Source organism: Plectropomus leopardus, chromosome 7, assembly GCF_026936395.1.
Source record: "Plectropomus leopardus strain MGB_pleo_1.0 chromosome 7, ASM2693639v1, whole genome shotgun sequence".
Taxonomy (NCBI): domain Eukaryota; kingdom Metazoa; phylum Chordata; class Actinopteri; order Perciformes; family Serranidae; genus Plectropomus; species Plectropomus leopardus.
This window is the reverse complement of record NC_142182.1, coordinates 8,084,403-8,105,000: the sequence shown is the minus strand read 5'-3', so window position 1 is coordinate 8,105,000 and position 20,598 is coordinate 8,084,403. Positions and strand designations below refer to the sequence as shown.

At 39.3% G+C, this 20,598-nt stretch overlaps 1 protein-coding gene across 1 annotated transcript in view; it reads left to right on the top strand.

The window, feature by feature from the left end:
• Positions 1-17,957, top strand: part of LOC121950285 (synaptotagmin-9) — a 47,598-nt gene extending 29,641 nt beyond the window's left edge. Inside the window, exons 5-8 of the mRNA XM_042496228.2 lie at positions 7,667-7,787; positions 7,952-8,123; positions 8,576-8,705; positions 15,437-17,957. Of these exons, the coding sequence (XP_042352162.1) occupies positions 7,667-7,787; positions 7,952-8,123; positions 8,576-8,705; positions 15,437-15,514 (501 nt within the window). The 3' untranslated portion in view covers positions 15,515-17,957. The remainder of the gene's footprint in view (positions 1-7,666; positions 7,788-7,951; positions 8,124-8,575; positions 8,706-15,436) is intronic.
• The last annotated feature ends 2,641 nt before the right edge of the window (positions 17,958-20,598 follow it).

Below are 20,598 nucleotides of genomic sequence, written 5' to 3'. Positions count from 1 at the left end.
GAGAGAGTAGTGGCTGTTGGAATTTGAAACTCAAAGGGAAAATGAAGCCGTACATGCAGAGGAAACTCAACAGACTCAGCACTCAGTCCTGCCTTATAATGAACCATCCAGTAATCCATCATGGTTAATGTGCAGTCCACCAACCACTTAAATGTATTGTTTACTGAGATGTCCATGTTTGTACATTGAATATATGCCAATAAATAAGTCCCTCATGTCTGATGGGGTATAGTGTAATTGAAGAATTTGGATTATCAAGAGACCTTTGGCTTGTCTAATGGGTGGGTTCAATTTGCTTTTGAACATCATGTTGTTACATGGATGTGCCCTGTTTCTAATCAGCTGTAGATTATTTGGAAACAAAGACATTAAAAATCTCAGAGACACTGTAACCTGCAGCTCCTGCAGGACCAGTCAATACTATTGACTGCAGTCTGGTTGGTCTGTAATTAGGGGCTTGATAAATGAGGTCAGCCTGTGCATATACAGTGTGTGTATGTGTGTGGTTAATTCAGTAAAGGGGGTTTCCATTTCCCAACAATGACAAATGGCACCATGCAACAAGCACTTGTCCTCCCATGTGCCCTTAGGGACTAAGTTAGAAATATGATTCTTCAGATACTTATGGTCAACTGAGTCAGTGGGCATTTTACAACCATACGCAGGTGAGAAGTGGGCATACTGTCTTTGGTTTTAGCTAGTGTATTTGAAATGTTTGCCATCTTGGTTTTGGTGGGATGATGCTGCATGTGGTTGTGTTTAGACAACAAAAGCACATGGCAACAAATGCCAGAATGTCAACAAATGCACATGCTGGCATGGGTGGTTAGGTTTAGGCAAAAGAGGTACTTGGTAATTTGCAAGAAAAAAAATCATATTCACATGGAAAATGAACACCGGACTCCTGCATGAAAGTCTAGAATTTGTTGGATCCATCCACCAAATCCCAGCACTCAGCCGCTCCTTTACCAGCAGTATTTCAACCTGACAATGTCCTGCCGTGCATCATGCGCATGCGACAGGCTCAGTCTGGTCGTGTTTTAACAGTCGCTGACCTTCTACGTATCACGTGGACATGGCAGGTGCCATCAAGCTGTCTGCCGGTGTATAACAACACCGTAAATGGTTCTGTCTGGCTGCGTTGTCAGCTGATGCCATCCAGCGGCATATTACACAGACACGAAAGGTGGCTTTTGGCATTGGGATCTTACACTGAAAGCACTGACAAAGTGGAAGTTTTTACAACTTTACAATGAGAAAGGGCTTGTATTTCCCTTGTGTCAATTATCTAACTTTTCCGTCAACCTTACCTTTCAATGTTATCAGTGTCTACGACTCAAGATTTAATGAAATGCTCTGCGTACGATCAGTAAGCATACTTGTTTGAAGGCAACCTTTATTACATTACTTTAGAACCAATGTATATATACAGTATATAAAACAATAGATTCACCGTTGAATAACTGAGAAGCACATTCATTCCTCATGGTGCCACTTGTAACAAAAGACTAGTTTTCTTTGAAAGCTGTAACATATTCAGTCTCATGTCTTTATAGTGTATGTTATGAACTACAAATCAGCATCCAACACAGCTTTGAGTGTAACTGTCTCACTGTTCTGTACCGAGAGTTGTGAAGGATCCTTTAGCCTAACCCGATTCTGCCACGGTACATTCATTTACACAGCTAAAGTTCAGCCTTGGCAGTGATTTATTTACTTCCACCATGTTCAGCCAGGCAGATATATTATCCTGTTGATTGGCCCTCATGTAACGGGATCTCCAATGTGAGAGGAGCACGCTCTCATGCCTGCTTTTCATCCTCATACTTTAGTACCGTTTCAACTCATTCAGTTCTTTCATCAGTCAAACTGCTTTATTGAAATACATTTTTTTTTTTAAATAATATAATAAATACATCACTCACTGCAAGCTAAACAGATTATCTACTGCTTTGTTAATTAAATCAACTCCCATGGCCGACTGTACCTCCATCAGTTCGGAGAAAAGAAAAACTGGATAATATATACAGTAATTTAATTAACTAACATTAATGAAAACTATGTGCAAAGCTGATTAGATGCAATGAAACAACATGAACCTGTAACTAGTTTGTTATGGATACAGTCCCTGTGGTAAGAACATTAGTATCAAAAGTGCACAAACTAGGCTAAAAATAGTGTATTTTACAGTTTCAATGGCAGAGGTAACAGCGGAATAATTTTTAACACAAGGAACACGAGTAAATGTGACTATTTCTCGAAATGAATTTTTGCAAGAGCAAAATACTTTTTCTGAAAATCAGTAAAGCATGTGGGTTACTCAAGAACATGTATTTCACGGTATAGATTTTATGCATTGGAATAAAAAGGTTACCTAATACATTGACATGTTTATATTGGCGGGTAAACATATGGCTGGGCATTGAATGACTTGACTTGAGACTCTTCTTCTGTAGATGTGTTCTGCAATTCCTAAACATCTTGTTACTATAAGTGACTGGGTTTCTTTGAGTCCTCTTGATTTGAATTATTGCTGTTTTTATGCTGCAGGATTGTAGAACTTATCTAGAAAATAAGAATATTATAAGCACCAAATTTTTTCTTGCACAGGTTCCTTTGTGTAGGACTGTGATGTAAAGGTGCAGCGCATGGATTTTACCCATGAAAAGGGAGTAGATTGAATACAAAGTTCATATTTGCTAACTGCAAAACTATTTGAATAAAAAATAACCTTGATTTGTCAAGCACAAAATGGAGAAGGACTCACAAAAGCAGATTCATCGACTTGGAAAAAAAAAAAAAGTTAATTGTCTTTTATCAGGCTCAGGTCGGTACACGGGTGATCAGTCACACAGGCAAAAGAATTGACAAACAAAAAAGGTGTTCAAAAGGCAAAAACGGTCCAACATAAACTCACAGGAAACATTCATAAAATGCTGGAACTCTGGCAATAAATGAGGGGAGGACAAGGACTGAAATACTATAAGACAAATAAAGATGCAGTGAGGGAGCTTCACCGACTATGACATGGTGATGTCGTAGTGATGTCGTCCGTGTTTACCAGTAGTTTTAGTTTATTCTGACACCCATTAACCAGTAACTAACAGGTTAATAAAAGACAATGCTGCTCCATTGATTCTGTGAGCAGAGCAAATAGGGAGATGGCAGGGGTGTCCAAACTTTTTTGAATGGAAAATAACCGGGGCTCAGCTGCTTCTGAACTCGTATGGATAATTAAAATTTAAGAAATCACATACAAATGACACAAATGCATTTGTTTCATCTTTAAGTAAAAAAATATTCAACTTTTCACAGCAACTGAGGGCAGTATCCCTTGATTTCAACTTTATGCTTCTTTGCTGTGGCTGAGTCTGCTATGTTGCAGTAAATATTTGGAGTTAGGTAGTTGTTAGCTTGCTTCTTTGCTATCTGTTTATGAAAACACATAAAGACAAGTCTAGGGCTGATTTAAGTCTGTCCAAGGGCCACAGTTGGCCCCAGGTCAGAGTATGGACAGAACTAGCTATAGTGGATTTGCAGCTGCTTACTCATCGGTGTAACCTGGAGATATGCATGGGAATATTGGGCCTCATTCACCAAATGTTCATAAGAAAAAACACTTCTGCTTTCAGGAAGATATTCACCAGTGTTTTCTTTTTGGGGATTTTTTTGGGCAAGGACAGAATGTACACACACTCAAGAGCACACTTGGGCACATTTTGTGCTGAAATGTTTTTGCAGAAAAATTGTTTATTACGTTTTCTTCATTCCTAAACTCATTTAGTATTATAGGCAGTGGTGTATTCAAGGGTACATGCAGGTTATACAGGGTGTACTCACATCTTTTTCTAGATGTTTACATTATACCCACCTGTCAACCAATTGTCTATTGTCCATGAGAGCTTATCTACTTTCTCCTTGGTAACTTACCCATCCACCCAGAATACACCCACCTCATCAACTACCACTACACCACTGATTATACACTAATATTATTTAAATTTAAAGTAAAAATTTTTGACAAATATTTTATGATAATTATTTTGATTATTTTGTTATGCATTGTAGTCTTTTAAAATAAACTCTAGACTACACTTACACTTCAATGTACATGAATTGTTATGTTAATGAGAACCATGCCATCAAATAATCAGTGATTGATCGCGCTAGAAAATATCACAAGCAGTTCCAGCGGGTGGAACAAAAATTGACAAAGCAGCATACCAAATAAGTTATTAATAACTTGCAGAAACATTGCGTGAGTCCAACCTCATCTTCTCTCCCTCTTCTCTCTGTCTCACAAAAACACACGCACAGCTTGGAGAGCGCCGTGGTGCTCGTCTCAGTCCTGACAATTGTGCTACTGTAATGCATAAAGTTTGTGGCTTGCAGGCCAGGTGGTTGATTAATGCATATTTTTAGCATCCAATGCCTCTTCTTTTATTTCCACTCCTGATGCTACTAAATCTGACAGCTGGTTTGGTGTTCACTTTCTGCAGAAGCACCTCTTCTTCTAAACAGAAGGGCTCTAAAGAGTCCAGTGCTCCACTCTCTTTACACTCTAGTTTGGGCATTCTTGACTTAATTATTTCTTCTTTTTCTTCTTTGGTTTATGAGTGTGCACAAGGCCCTGCAGCCTCATATCCTTTAAAGGGAGTTGCAGGGCGTTTACCTCTGCTAATCAGGATCGCACACACTTTCAACTTTAAAGGACAATGGGATTCATCACTTTAAGAATACGTGTCGAACATTTCTGCTGTATATGAGCATGCCGTGACACTGATATGGACTTTTTTTAGGACTAGGGATGTCAGCGGTTAAAAGTTCATGGTTAACAGTTAACCATTGACATCCTTAGATTTGAGACCGCAAATTTTCAATACGAAGCCATGTGTTCTAAACTGGTTTGTTGTGTTGGTTCTTCCCTTCAACAGCATGAGAACATACACGTTTCTGTCATGAGGGGACAAGAATCATCAAGACTTATAGGAAAAAACAATCACACTGCGTCTGCCATGGTCTAATTGATTAAATGAAGACCTTCGTTTCCTTGTGACACGTTAAACATAGTACCTTCGAGAAGCTTTGTGCAGGCATACACACACACAGACCCAGAGGGAGCTACATAAAAGGAGAGCAAAAAAAGATTAAGACAAAGAGTAGAGGGATCGAGTTAGATTGAGTCTGTGATGATTAAAGACAGAGCAAGAGAGAGGCTTGTATACCGTATAAAGCCTCGCTGCTCCCGAGGGAGAGAAGGTGCCAGTATTATAATTGGAGAAGATGGACTATCCACACTCTCTTTATGCTTTATTGGAGTGCTTTAGAGCACCTTTCTAATTTCATTGGCTGAGCACAAGTGACCATAATCCTGACCGCAGGCTTGATTTGAGTGCTCAGAAGAGTAGTGAGCGGTACTCCATAGTCTGAAAACTAAAGTGTGCTGCATGAGTGTGTGTGTGTGTGTGTGTGTGTGTGTGTGTGATGGGATGAAGATATCACTATCTGTGGAGAGCTGAAGTGTTTGCAATTATTTGTGGGAGTGCCTGCCTGTTTGTGTATTTCAGTGTGTTAATTCCTGTACATATTCCTGCCAAAACTCTCGTGTCATACCTTGGAGATATCATAAGCTTTACATCATTAATGCTCAAGGAGCAACGTAACAATGATGATGCAGTGTCAGAGGAACCTGTGTAATGAGTTGACTCATCACTCACGGATAACTCAGTTTGTGTGTGTGTGTGTGTGTGTGTGTGTGTGTAGATGGGTGGGTGTGCATTAGAGGTAATGTGTGTTTATGTGCTTGCAGGCATGCAGATGCTGACATCCATGATGAATCAAGTAATTTTGTTTAATTTGATTTTCAGTGATTTTGAGCTGAAGACCCAGAGCAGTAGCTTACTAATCATTGTGTGTGTTTGTGTGTGTGTGTGTGTGTGTGCGTGCATGTGGGTGCGTGCATGTGGGTATGTCTGACTTAAGACAATCTTAATCAGCATTAGAAGGAGCATATGTTGATGTCCAAATGATGTATTTATTTTCCAGTAGAACCAGTACATCTGAATCTGACCTTTAACCAGGCTTTCTATCTAATTGGTTACTTCAGACAGAGACTAAGTACAAAATCACTAACATCCTGTGTATTGATCACTGATTGGACAAAATGCATTAGGACACATCCGACTGTTGTGTTAACCAGCTTTGCAGCTGAGTCTGTGAAACATAAAGCAGCTGAATTCTGAGTAAAGCGTTATTGATACAAAGCTATTGTTGAATTAATGACTTGTATTTGCAGATGCTAGAACAGCTTGAACCAAATTGTCATCACAATATGTTGTTTTGATTCAGTATCCAAAATTTAGTAAAATGTGCACTCTTTCCACCTCCTATTTAAGATTTTGTAACAGGGAGATTTGTCTGCCCGATGTGCGGGTGAAAGCGTAAAACTAGAAATCAGAGTTTCCCTCGTAAGAAACCTTGTTAGTGCTTGTGTCTCATAAACACAGCACTCACTCTCACACCCTCACACGTTATTTTCAGATGTGTTAATTGGGAGATGAGCTCAGCATGTGTTGACTGTAGATGAGCTGTGAAAGCGGGGATATTCTCATAGGAAGACAGGAGTAGTTCAACCTAATGGCAGATTCCACAAGTTGACATAATGATTTGGAAACAAAAACACAACACTTAACCGTCACTAAAAAAGATGCTGACTAATGATGAGCCATGCTTTTGCTGCATGTTGCAGATTCCATGTTTTTTCTACAGGAGGTGTCATAAGCATGATCCATGTCTGAGGTGCAAATGCATCATAATGTGCCTGCTGTTGAATCTACCCATCAATGTTCAGGGATTTGTCTGTTACCTCATTGATTGCTTAAACCTTATTCGTAACACTCATTGTTAACTAGCAAGCTAAATGTTTTTTGTTTTGTTTTTGTTTTTTGTCTTTTCAATTTATTTTAAATGTGGTTGATATATCTGATGTTTTTTGTTTGTTCGTTTGTTTGGTGTGCAAAAGTTAATTATCTTGTGCCCAAAAGTTATTATATTGGTCAATCAAGATTATATCTTGTTTCCACAAGATAATATTCCGTTTACAGGAGATAATAACTTGTTTCCACGAGATAACTTGTTTGCAGGAGATAAAACCTTTTTCTTGACAGGGGTTAATAACTGTTTCTACTAATATACTGTTTAAAGGAGATCATAATTTGTTTAGAGGAAATATTACCTAGTCAACAGGAGATATAAATTAGTTCCAACAAAATAATAAAATGTGTGCAAAAAATAAAAATGATCACCTTTTGGGACTTTAGTGGCTCAGTAAATATCTCTTTTAACTTAAAAAGCAATGTAAAGTCAGTGAGTTAAACTCTTCTTTTTGACCTGTTTTTATGAGCGGGTTCATGAGTTGTGTTTATTTAATGCACGTGTGCATGTACCACCTACACAATACATTTTTCTGCCATCAAGTTATTGTTATTCCACTGATCTGCTGCCACTCACTCTTTATGCTCCAGTGGCCAATGCTGCAACTATAAAATCCCTTGCAGCTAATTTCCCACACAGATCACCATTAAAAAGGGCATATTTCTTGTCCTAAGTGTTGATAATAGGGGAATGAACAGTATTAACATAAAAAATGTAATGTATTTCTTTACAGGACAATGTGGACCTAGGAGAGCTGATGTTCTCATTGTGCTATCTCCCCACGGCCGGCAGGCTCACCATCACCATGATCAAAGCCAGAAATCTCAAAGCCATGGACATCACTGGAGCATCAGGTGGGTGCTGACTGCAAAGCAATGCTTCCAAAGACAGGTGGTAGAGTCAAGACACATATGGTGTTCAAGTGCTTATTATTGTTAGTTACGTATTTTGTTTAATGGCTTTTCATATAAAGACCTTTTAGCATCCTTATGGAATCTGCCATGTTACCTTTCTCCAGATCCGTACGTGAAAGTGTCCCTGATGTGTGAAGGACGCAGGCTGAAGAAGAGAAAGACATCAACCAAGCGTAACACTTTGAACCCAGTGTACAATGAAGCCATTGTGTTTGATGTTCCTCCTGAGAACATCGACCAGATCAGCCTGCTCATAGCTGTCATGGACTATGATCGGTGCGTTTCCTACAAAAAGTGTGGTAAAATTGTTGGGTAACAACTACTCTGGACAGATGCAAAATCCAAAAAATAATAATCAGACTGAGAACATACAGTCTTGGCTATTTGCTGTTATAGGGCTCAATTTCCCAATAATATGGGTGGCTATGTTTGCTCTGCAGAGTGAGCCCAGTTTGACAGAGTGGTCCTGCTGCTTTCCTATTTGGTAACTGCTGTATGGTTTCATTGCCAAAGGCTTTGGACATGTTGTTTTCCAAGCATAGACTTTGACATTGCAGGTGTGGGGCTATTCCCAAACTGGGATCTCTTGAGCCAAAAATATTTAAAATACCATTTAAAAACTATTCTATTCAGCCACTGACCTTAAATGATAGAATAATGATAACAGGAGAAACCAAGAAAGTTTTATGCCATGCATTTATCCATGCTTTTTTCTTTCTATCGTGCAGGGTCGGGCATAATGAAGTGATTGGGGTATGCAGAGTAGGCAACGAGGCAGAGAGCCTGGGGCGAGACCACTGGAATGAGATGTTGTCATATCCACGGAAACCCATTGCACACTGGCATCCACTCATAGAGGTATGGGCCACTTTGTTGCTCAAGTCAGTAGGTTTCATCTTGTGGGGACCATGAATGCAAGTGAAACGTTTTTTGCCAATCCATCCAATCGTGGTTAGTCTTCATCTTCAGAAGAGGACGAATGTCTCTTTAATTTAAACACTTTCCATCTAGCAGTTACTGAGAGTTTTCAGTCTAGACCAAAGTGATGGACCAAATCCACAAGCATGACTAAAAATAAGGTATATAAAATCAACATGAATGGCCATTTACTGCTTATGTCTGTACAAATAAAAGCCTTTTGATGCATGAGAGGTAAAAAGCCTTTGATGTACACTTCATGTGGCCAATGGGTTTGAGTTCATATACTGAATCAGTGGCCTGGACCCTGACCTCAAATCAAAACAAACTGGCCATTCAGAGTAATTATCAGGCTGAGAAGGAACGGTATTTTAGTAAAAGCATACTCTTGTAGGAATATTCAAAGAACAAATACAGAAAAAGTTCAAGTGGAGTAATCAGTTTGATGAGGCATTTCCATTCATGTGCAGAACATACAGAAGAGACTACAAAAGCTTCTCTAAACTGAAGAATCTTAATTCAGACCAAAAATAATCTCAGAAATAGAAATAAAGAGACTCTAAATGAATCCCATCTTTCATGTTGCCACATTATGTATTTCATTTTGAAGTACAGTGAAAAACAAAAGAAGAGTCAAAACAATTACATAACAAAATTAGAGCATAACCCTCTGTATACTTGGCTGGAAATGCTGGGATTGCCACAACAGAGGCACCTAGTTTAGAGAGAGAAACACACAGAGAGGTGGCTACATTCACTGAGCTGTTTCTATTTCTGACTTCCCTGCCCACACTCATTAAAAAAACAGAGCACGCTAAAACAGATGTTAGACTGATTCATGTAAATTCATGTTGAGTTGTCATAGCTAAATCTATTGGTATTCAGCTGAAGGAGTCGGAAGATAAAACGCTTCAAAATGGATTGCTGTCCGGGTAAATGTAACGCCTATCATCAGCTATGACACGCATTAGCATCTCCCAGCTCTATGTGTCTCCGCTCTTGAAGAATTTTAAGATCCACTTCAGCTACACTAACAGATGTGTTGGCATTTTTAGCATTTCTCAGTAAATGTTATGGACACTGGCTAGCTCATTAGCTGTTAACACAGGTCGTCATGAGGACTGTTGACGTAAAATCTCTCTAGACATCATTATTCTTACCGGAGGAGGTCTGACGATGCTCATTATGAGAAAGGCTGAAGAGCTCAGGAATATGATTCCATCTCTAATGAACATGTCTGATTTTCCTCAGCGACCCTAATGACATTTCCATGTTAAATCAGCCCAGCAAACATATAATGAGTGTCTGTTTAGGTTATTTCACCACCCAGATGACTTACTTAATATACTATGTGTGCTGCTTTCCCTTTGTGATACTAATGCTTTACCGTGACAGCTGCTGCAAATATTATATTTACCACAGATATTTGAACTCATGCTGTGTAAAATCCCTTGTGAAAAAATAAGCAAACTAAATAATAAGCCAGTTTTAAAATTCATTTTCAGAATTCGGAATTTAAAGGGATTATGTGTCTGCATTTATTCTATAATTTACTCTTATTAGAGATTAGCCAGATTAAGGATTCACTGACAACCTCAACACAAGATACGCTGAGTACCCAACATGGATGTTAACAGCTATATTGCTAACATGACTGTAGCAGAGTTTACACCAAAAGGTGAAATGGTGGTAGGTATCTAATCGAATGCAGTGTAAAATATATAGTATTAACATGAATTTATATATTGAAGTGTCCACCAGGCAGAGGGAATCATGCGTTCTGTAGTGTGTGTGCATGCATCAGTCTCAATCACTGTCTGTCTGCCCGTAGCTTATCTGGAGTACTACTGGACCCATCAGCCTAATACTCTGTGTGCACATTTATGACGGTATGCTCTTGTGGCTGTGTTGATTTCGAATTGTTAGAAAACCCCTTTTTAATTGACTTTTTCATACCGTCATCGACTGCTGACTCAAGTGATGATATGGCATAGTAACAAGCATTCCCAGCAATGGGCTAGGCGAAAAACAAGCCCACTGAAACACCCAGTAACTGTGAAGTGTGGCTCACAGCAATAATTCCATTTTTCTGTTCTCTGTTCATTCATTTCAGGTGGGAGGTAGTTTTTTTTAACATGTCAAGGCAGTCATGGGACTCTGTTTACTGATTGGCTGCTGGTATTCTCTGGCCACAACTCCCAAACTTTAGTTTGGTCGCACTTCGCCGCAGAATCAAAAGGTGTCCGCTGAGTGTCCGCTGCAGCTTTATCTCACCACATGCTACGTTTCACAGTTGCTTGGTGTGTTTTCAGAGTTACCTTGTCTGTTGCAGGCCACATTTTGTTCATTATCTTTTGGGGTAGTCCATCCATCTGTCTGCTCATATTAATAAACGCGATATAACAGAAACACCTGGAGGGAATTACTTCTAATCTTCTAAAAATATCTTCTCAAGAAAGAAGTGATTAGAAGTTTAAACCAAAATCAAAAATATTCAAATTTTTGTTGTGTTTCAGTGAAGGTTGCAGACAAAGTTGGAGCTCTTTTGCACCATTAGTCCACATGGTAGTTGCATCTTGACACCAGGATTCTCCCCTCTTTTCCCAGATAATCACTCAATGTGTTACTGAGAAGTGCATAAAGCTGCAGAAGCAAATGAAGCGTTAGCTGTCACACTGTGTCTAAAAGAGGAGTTGCAGTGTTGATGGAGGTCAGTGTCCCTGATATTGCCAACAATGGTGAAGCTACAAGAGCTCTCTTGCTTTCTCTAGGGCCATTTTTATAGCACCAAAACACACACACGCACGCACGCACACACGCACGCACGCACGCTGCCTTGCACGCACGCTTGCGCACGCACGCACGCACGCACGCACGCACACACGCACACACTAAGGTTTTATCAGATACTCTCCAATAGCTGTCACTTATCTGAGGCCATTAGCAGCAGCAGAAGACTACAGCAGCAGGGCCTGAGATACAGACTAATGGCTTATTTGTGTTTCTTTAAAAGATCCTCACAGAAGTCCTGAAAGAACCTGGCCCGCTGGATATATCACACACGCAAAGACACACACACAACTGTGCACACGTGTCTAAAGTACACAATGTACACTGATATGCACACATAAAGTAAAATTAATTTAATTTCTTTCAACAAGTAATCACTTGCAATCAACACTTGCAACCTCTGTGTGTCGCATGCATGCGCTCTCATTTTTTCTCACTCTCTGACAAATACACACACACACACACACACACACACACACACACACACACACACACAGTTTTCTTATCCACTTTAGGCTTCTATGGCTTTTCTGAAGTGTTGGAGTTAGTCTCACTGGCCCTCTGGCCACAGTCTGAGAGCATTAATAATTCACCAATTTGAACTCTTCAGCCAGGACTGTAAACACACACACACACACACACACACAAACACACACAGCCAAGACCACCAACTACCAATTGGTCTTGAATTCCCCAGAGTCATTTTAAACCAGTTCTGATGCTATTGAGTGGAAAGTAAAAGAGATGAAGAAAGCAGGAAGCTCAGTTGCCTCCACTTTGTCACATGAATGAGTGGTGGAATAACAGAAAGCCAGAATACTGCAGGGACCGCTCTCAACAGGCAAGGTTAATGTTTGCAAGTCAGCTTTAAGCTTATATCCCCGTCTTTTCAGACTCACAGGGGCTGGCTTGAACTTAAACACGCTGGAACATGCTCGCTTCAACTTATATTCAGATAAAATCTAAAAGCCTTTCAAAATACATAGGAAATATACAAATTTGGGTGGATTACTTTATGTAGGATAACGCACAGTTTGTGAGAACAACCTGGAATTTGTCATGCCAAAATTTGGCAACCACGGAGATTCAAAAAGACACGCACATCACTTAGTGGGTGCTGGATCCAAGATAAACCAAAATGTGAAAAAACACACCAGGGAGCTCCCCTTAAAGGATTTTAAAGGATTTTATTCTGTGAAAATAAGTGACGTTTTGAGCTAAAAAACACTCTTACTCAGACTCATAAGTTTTCTAGTGAGTTGCCATCTTAAATACACGTCAACAATCACGTGACTCAAAAAAACAGCTGAATTCACTCAATCATGAGTCAGGGAGTACATACAAATATACATATAAAAGTAGTGAGAATAAATAGTATATATAGTGTGTAGAAAGAAGGAACTTCAGTAGTGCATATACTCTTCTCTATATCACACAAGTATGTGTGCAGATAAATAACATTGTGTCTACACATTACAACATACACAGAATATATGCAAGAAAATGTTTAGCCAACCGACTTTCATGTGGAAGTCTGAAGTTCGCTACCCGTGTTGATAAACGTTTTTTATTCCTACACTTTACCATGTGCCTCTTTCACCTAAAACTAACCATCAGTGACTTTGTTGCCTAATCCTAACCATTATGATGGATTCCCATGTGCTGTTGTATGACCGTGCTGTGTCATCCCACCATGTGCATTTGTTGACATCATGGTAACAGCATCCCAGGTCAAATATAAATAAACGTAAATAGCTGACGCAGAAGGATATCTAAAACATCAGAAGTAGACGCAGAAAGTCACTGACAAAGCGGCACCATGTGAGAACGTGTTGGTAAATCACTGTACAGTCAATGGGACAAGCTGTCAGAGTTTTGCTTTCACAGTGATTCATTCAGAGAAAACACTGAATGGCTGATGTGACACATGGCAAATTAAAAGCAAATAGGTCCACATAGTATCTCATGTTAGAAGGATTTTAATGCCGTGCAATGTTTTAAGCCAGCGACTCTTCCTCAGACTCCTTCTCCATGTGTGACATGACACCTGAACCATGTGTGTAATTACTGTGACAGGTTCCCCCACCTCTTGCCATGCTCATACATATTCAGCCTGGGTTTAAATATAGGCTACTTGTAGGTCTGCACCAGGTTCAATTGGATTTCACATGACTTTGTAAAATCATTTACATTTTAAAGATGATGCAGGTTTGTCTGTCAGCTATTGAATGGGGTGTCCACCACGCTGGTCCAGGTTATCACCTTAACTCCTCCTTAGATATGTATGAAGTTAGATGTGTAGATATGTATTTGTGATTGCTCTAAGATTGTTCCTAATGTTTTGTGACCCAATAACTTTTTGTAACTTGTAATAACTTTATTCGATCTGTTGTTCACTTCAGAATCATGGATTCAAAACTCTAATTTTCTCATCTGTAAACTCACCCTCTGGTTTCTAAAGAGGCAGTGGGCCAGGTCTGTCCTTAAAACAATATTAGTCTTAAAACAATCAATGATGAGGTTTTTACAATTCTAAATGATTGTTGATGCTGTCAGAGTTATTAAATGTCCACTTGACCAACACTTGTCAATGTCCCCGGATTTTGAATTCTCATATTTTGGATGCTCACCCTGACCTTTTCCTCAAGTGCCATCGTCAGGATAAAAACTCCCACTTGTGTGCAAATATCAGCATCTTTGCTTGAATTTATTGAGCACATTCATGATATTTCAAATCATATGAATAAAGGAAGATGTTTATGCATCAAAATTATTTTCTTCAGTTTTATGCATGCATCTACACTGGTTGTGTGTTAAGCTCTGAGTGCTGCCAAAACGCAGGTGACCGACACTAAATACTGAAGACATCCTGCAGATCAATGAGCAGCACTTAATGCTTTACTTTCTCCATTTTAAAGATGTTCTCTAAAGAGCTTGAAGGCTCAGTGTGATGATGTCTCGGTGTGATGATGTTCTGTAGTCTCATTTAGCCATTCTTTAAAAAACTACTTTTAAAAGCTTCAAAGTTCATAAGAGGGGTAGTTACTGACGCATTTTATGTCATAGAACAAAAAGTGAAAGTCTCCTAAGCTTGTGTTGACCACAGACCTTATTTCAGGCATCTAGCCTGAGTGTTTATTGGTCCAGTACGGTGCAGTGCATTCTGGTAGTTGTAGGTTCTCTACCACTTGAGTACAAGCAAATGCCACAGCCCTGTTCTGTTTTTCTCTGGTCATATAGCACCAATTTCAAAAGTATTTGCATCCGTCTGCTGCATAGACAACCTAGTTTTATGGAAAGGACATCTTTCCAGCAGTAATACTTCTTTAAGTTTGCTTATTTCTTAAAAATGTTCAATCTTAGATCCACTGAAAAAATTATGGAGCTTAGGATAATTATTGACTCTTCCAAAAGCATATTCGCTGCTTCGAAATACAAGTTCCAAGATAAGATTATTGAAATGCCTCACAAGCATGTGTGCAAATCAACAATCAATCAACGGTGATCTAAATTCAGCTTTTTTAGGAACTTGGTGCTTTTGGTGGATGATGAATTGAAAAGCCCCAAACTCTGCTTTTCTTGCCAGCAGTGCACAGCCTCGCAGGGCCCCTCACCGAGCTGACCATAGATGGTGCCCTGGTTAACAGCTTTTGTTTAGGTACAATGCAATATGTGATTGTCTGCTATGAGGTGTCAGTTTTGTTCCATTAATGGAAGAGATTGGCTCTCATATCAGGACAATTTTTACATATATGATGTAATTAAAAAAATATTCAAAATCAAAAAAACACTTAGTTTTGTTTCACTTCTGTTTGCATCTAAGCTGATCGTCTTCTCCTCTCTCCCCCTTTCTTCCTCTCTCTCTCTCTGTTGTGGTCCAGTGGGTCGGACAGGGAGCGACGGGGAGTGGAAGCCAAGGAGGATCCACCAATTCCCTGAAGACACCACCATCGCCATGACCACTCACAGACCCTTATACTCACACACACACACACACACACACACACACACACACACACACACACACACACAGAGAGAGAGCCTCAGGGTGGTAGAACGACTCATGATCGATATACAGGTAGTCCTACTAAAATGTTAAAACATGCAGTGTAAGGTGTGACTAACAAGTGACTACAGTAGTAACATAAGCTAAAAGCCAAACTGGTGTGTGTCTTTAGATTGAACCAGGCTTTAGTGTGTTAAGACTACTGCAAAAGCTAATCCCCACTTCTTACTTCCTCGTGTCTTCACAACCAAAAAAAAAAAAAAAAACAAACAAAAAAAGACACTTAACTACATTCCAACTGAACTACTACAGTGCTTTCATTTGTCATTTTGGCTTGTTACTGACAGTATTAATGGGTGAGATTATCTAACAGGTCAAGCTTTTTTAACAAATTGCAGTTTGTGGACCAAAATCATTCATTTTTAGGCCAATGTATGAAGCTATAACATGTTATTTGTGTGAGTGGTAGGCTATCATAGATACAGTAAGAGTTAGGAGGGTGAGGTTACAGAATTAGAAACGACAGAGAGAAGGCACTGCTGTATGAATCAATAGAGCTTCAGCTCTTTTGTTTGGTTGTTGTGTCGGACATTCAAATTTCCCTTGCAGTGGTTGAGTGTTGCTTAAACTCTGTGGCCGCCATAGCAGACATGAACAAAGGAGATTTTCTTAGTGTAAGCCTTAGTTTTACCTCTGTGGGCGAGTTTCTCACACAACAGTTCCTGCAAAGGGAAGAGGATTTGCTTCAAGAATGTGTAAAGCAGCAGAAAGAAGGGACAGAAAGTGTTTTATTTACTGCATGTTATATTGTCATACTTTGTTAACAGGGTGTGGTCAAAATAAAGGAAACACTGACATATTTTTCTGGCAAAAGGGCAGTCTGCTGAAAGCTCATCTGTAAGAGTGACTGATAATGATTCTCAGTGTTATTCTTAGCCTCTAAGTCAAAGGACAATTGTGGTTTATTCCAACTTGATTACTATATATGTTGATGACAGTGATAACAAAATATGATATAACTGATAAATTATAGAACGTATTTAGGCTACAAAATAAAGTGTTGTAACATGTCTGAGTACCCACCAGTGGAAGAAAAATCTCAACACCACATAGCACTCATACCTGAACCAACAACAAATTCCTTTTCTTTCATCGGATATTTGATTCTTAGCAAACAACCGATTATCAGTCAGAAATGATCAGCCGCCTTCCTCTGTATGGCCTCTGCAGTTACACAGAAAAGAGGACAAAACACACAATTGAAAATGAGTGACAACATGTAAAAGACAACCCGGCTGATCCAACAAGACATTAAGTATTTTCAGTAAAGTATCTTTGAAACTGAAAGTAACACCTAAGAATATTTACCTAGACCCTAGCTCTTAAAGATCGACTCTAAAAATGTGCGTCATCCAAAAGAGACAATAAAAACAAATAGATTGGTAAAAGTTGTCATATTAATTTAAGGTGTGTTGATGAATTAATGTAATTAACTCATGCACTGAGTGACGTTAGAAGTAAACGGTCTGAAGCTGCTGCTAGAGGCTGTGAAACATCCTTTCATTTTATAGTAATAGTTTACTAATGTATTGAAACCTTTTTGTCAGTGTCCGAGGTACTTTCTTTTGGAGGTTTGGCCTCCAAATAAAGTGGTTTAGATATTCTGGATAAAATATTGTCTTGTTTACAAACTGCCTGGTAGTCTGACTTCCCGGTAATGTTGACGCATTTCCAAATCTCAGCAAGCACTCCGGTGAATATAATGTTATCATAACTGAGAGAAATCCAAGAAAATGAAACCCAGTTAATACAAAACAGAATATTCTCTGACAGTTGCACAATGATCGCAGATGCAGGACTGCACTCCCCAGAAAGCCTTGTTTTATGGCTAACTCTTTCAATCCAGTGGATAAATATTTGTGCCTTTGTAATAGATGGCTTTGTCATTGTAAATCCAACAAATCATGTAGACGATCTTTCAGAATCATGTTGTGAGTACCGAACAGTCTTTCCTTTGCCACAAAATGAGTGACTGCATTGTTTCCACTCTGGAGACACACTTTCAGCAGCCCTATCCAACTGCAATGGGACTTTACGCTTTTTATTTAGACCACACCTTGCTGTCGTTTTAATAAGCCAGTGTTTGTTTTTTGAAATTCTGATGAATACCAGTATTGTTTATGTCTTTGTATTGGACACTGTCACAGATAACAATGTCAATTTCCTCTGTGTTTTTAGGTACAGTGCATGCATCATTTTTTTGTGTGTCATTTTTAAAACTCTTCTGTTGTGAGGTACTAATCGAAGTGTAAACACAAGATGTATTATGAACTTAAGGCAGACTGTGTAAATTGTCCATCCAGATGTTATTAATAAATATTTCTATATATACCATTGATTGATTAATAGTGAGTGTGGGATACGAGCAAATGTTTCAGAGGGTGATTGAATGAGGCAGGCAGGTGTAAGCACACACACAGATCCCCCCTCAGGCCTTTTATCCCCACCTCTCACCTGTGCTGTGAGCTCTCCCATCAGACCGCTGTGATTGATAGACCTATGAAGAGCTCTGACAACACACATCTTCAGTGAGGCCAACACGGACATAGGACCCCGTGGGGGCTGAGATGCCAAAAGGCAAAGCATCCACGTGTCTGTGAGTGTGTATGTGGATGATGTTGCTTAGTTTTTTTCCCAAACACTTAGTAGCTGCACTCATTGAAAGACCATGAGTAGATTCATTCTTCCTCCTGCATGGTTGGCATGTGTACTCGAGTAGAGAGAAAATAATTCCTACATCAAACTGCTTACACCAAGGTATGTTGTGTTGTTCAACATGGTCATGATTTCTGGAAAGAGACATTGCAGTTGAGTTTTTGAGCATCACATGCTGAATGCCATCTAGTCCCATTTTATTGTTGAAAAGGCAGACATCTCCACGGCCAATACACTCGGCAGCTCACACCAAAACACTCTAATAATAATAATAGGTTATTACATATTGCAACATTGCAGTGGACTTCTGTGTTTACATATTATGCTCATGGTATCCATCTGCATTTGCTGTTGATGTTCCAGGATGCCACTAATGGATGTCATCAAATGCACATGGTGATATTACACTGCACTTGGTATGTTAAGGCAACACCAATGCCAGAAGGTCAAAAAAAGCATATGCTGGCATGGATGGTTAGGTTTGACAAAAGAGGCACATGGTAAGGTGTAGAAAAAGAAAACCTCACATTCAGCAAACATTCCCACATGAAAGTCTGGGGTTTGTTTGAGGGACCTTTGTGCTCCTTATATTACATCGTTACTGGCAGCATTTCAACCTGACACCATCCAGACGAATGCAGCATGATACGTTGGCTGTCCGAGGGAGTATAATAACATGGCAAATGTTTCTGTCCAGTCACATTCTCAGCTGACACTATCCAGTAGCGTATAATGTAGATGTGAAAGGGGGCTTTTGGTGCCAGGATTTTAAACCAAAAGTACTGTTAAAGTGGTGGTTTTTGATGACTTCCGAATGAGAACGGGCTAGTGTTTTTTGAATATTTTGAGCTGAACTTTAAGCCTTTCATCCTGACCTTATAAAGATCATTCAGTCCCTACTAAAATTAATTTATCTGGGGTGGTTATTTTGCTTTCTGCAGTGCTCTTTGTGTCCTCAGCTTTTGCAGCTTCTATCACTCTCAGATTCCTGCGGCTTTGCAGGTGTCTCATTTCCAGTCTCTTAGATCCAATTTTACCAGCAGCTGCAGCACAATCTGGCAGCTTCAATTGTAACCTCACCAAGAAACTCCAGGCAGCATTTTTTGTGTGTTTTATGATAGTCACCTGCTTTCCAAACAAACTCAGAGTGAGTTTGGTATTTTTCAGGGTGGAGATGTGTATGAGTGCCTCTCTGGTGACTGGCTGACCTATGCTACTGCCCGCTACCCCACTTGAGGTAGGCAACTATTGTAGACTGCATAAATAATGGAAGTAGCACCCACTGGTTTATGTACTGTCATTTTAAAATTTTGAAGCCTTGAATTTTGGAATTTCAGCCATCACCATCCTTGTTTTAGCCAAATGTGGCCATATTTGGATGAGAGGTTGGAGCTGTGGAGGACCAAGGGGATGGATCTGACTCACAGACTGTAACGATGTCTTGTACACATCCTGTTACTTAAGTGCGCAACTTTGGGCCTTAATGAAATGCAAACTGAAAAAAACAAACAAAAAAAAACATCACCCTAGGTTCTTGCTAGTTTTGCCAGATTGGGCGGTTTTAGTTATGGAAACACATGCAATCACTCAGCATAACTCTGATATGACGTAATGTTTATTCATTCTGATGAGAGGAGAGATGAGATACCATCACCCACCTGTGGCTTACTCTATAAAAACACAAGCTGTAATGTTTTTGCAAATCTCAGTTTTCATTGTAACAGAAAGCTCTTGGCCAATGCTGACAACATTACATCATTATTTGTTTGGCTTTTGGATAGCATGGGATCATATGTACTATTCTCTTTCTTCATCATCTCTCTCCCTCTCTTTCTCTTGGTCTCTCCCTCTTCACTCTGTGTGTGTGTGTGTATGTGTGTGTGTGTGTTACGTTAGCTCTACCATTATTTTTTCTTTATTTTTTAAGCAGAGGGCAAAAATGGAAAATAGCTTTATAATTACATTGAACAATGAAGACACCAACCTTCATTCCAGTGCACTTGTGAACGTTTTAACTCTTATGTGGTATTGAAAAACTCTGATTAACAAGAGTACTGTTGCTGTGTTTATGAATTCAGTTTCTTGTTTATGAAAGATAACATATGCGATTTTTAAAAACAATTTGAGTGGATTTTCTTCAGCAATTATTAGGTTGGAAAACATCAAACCAATCTAGCAACACTGGTCTGTGTTTTAGAAACAGCTGCAGCCGAGAGCAACTTGAACTAACTGAGTTACAGCTCATTAGTACAACACACAATTTTAATGTAATGTCTGTGTTGTGCTTCCACTCAGCTCAGTGCTGGGATGATTTAAATTTAA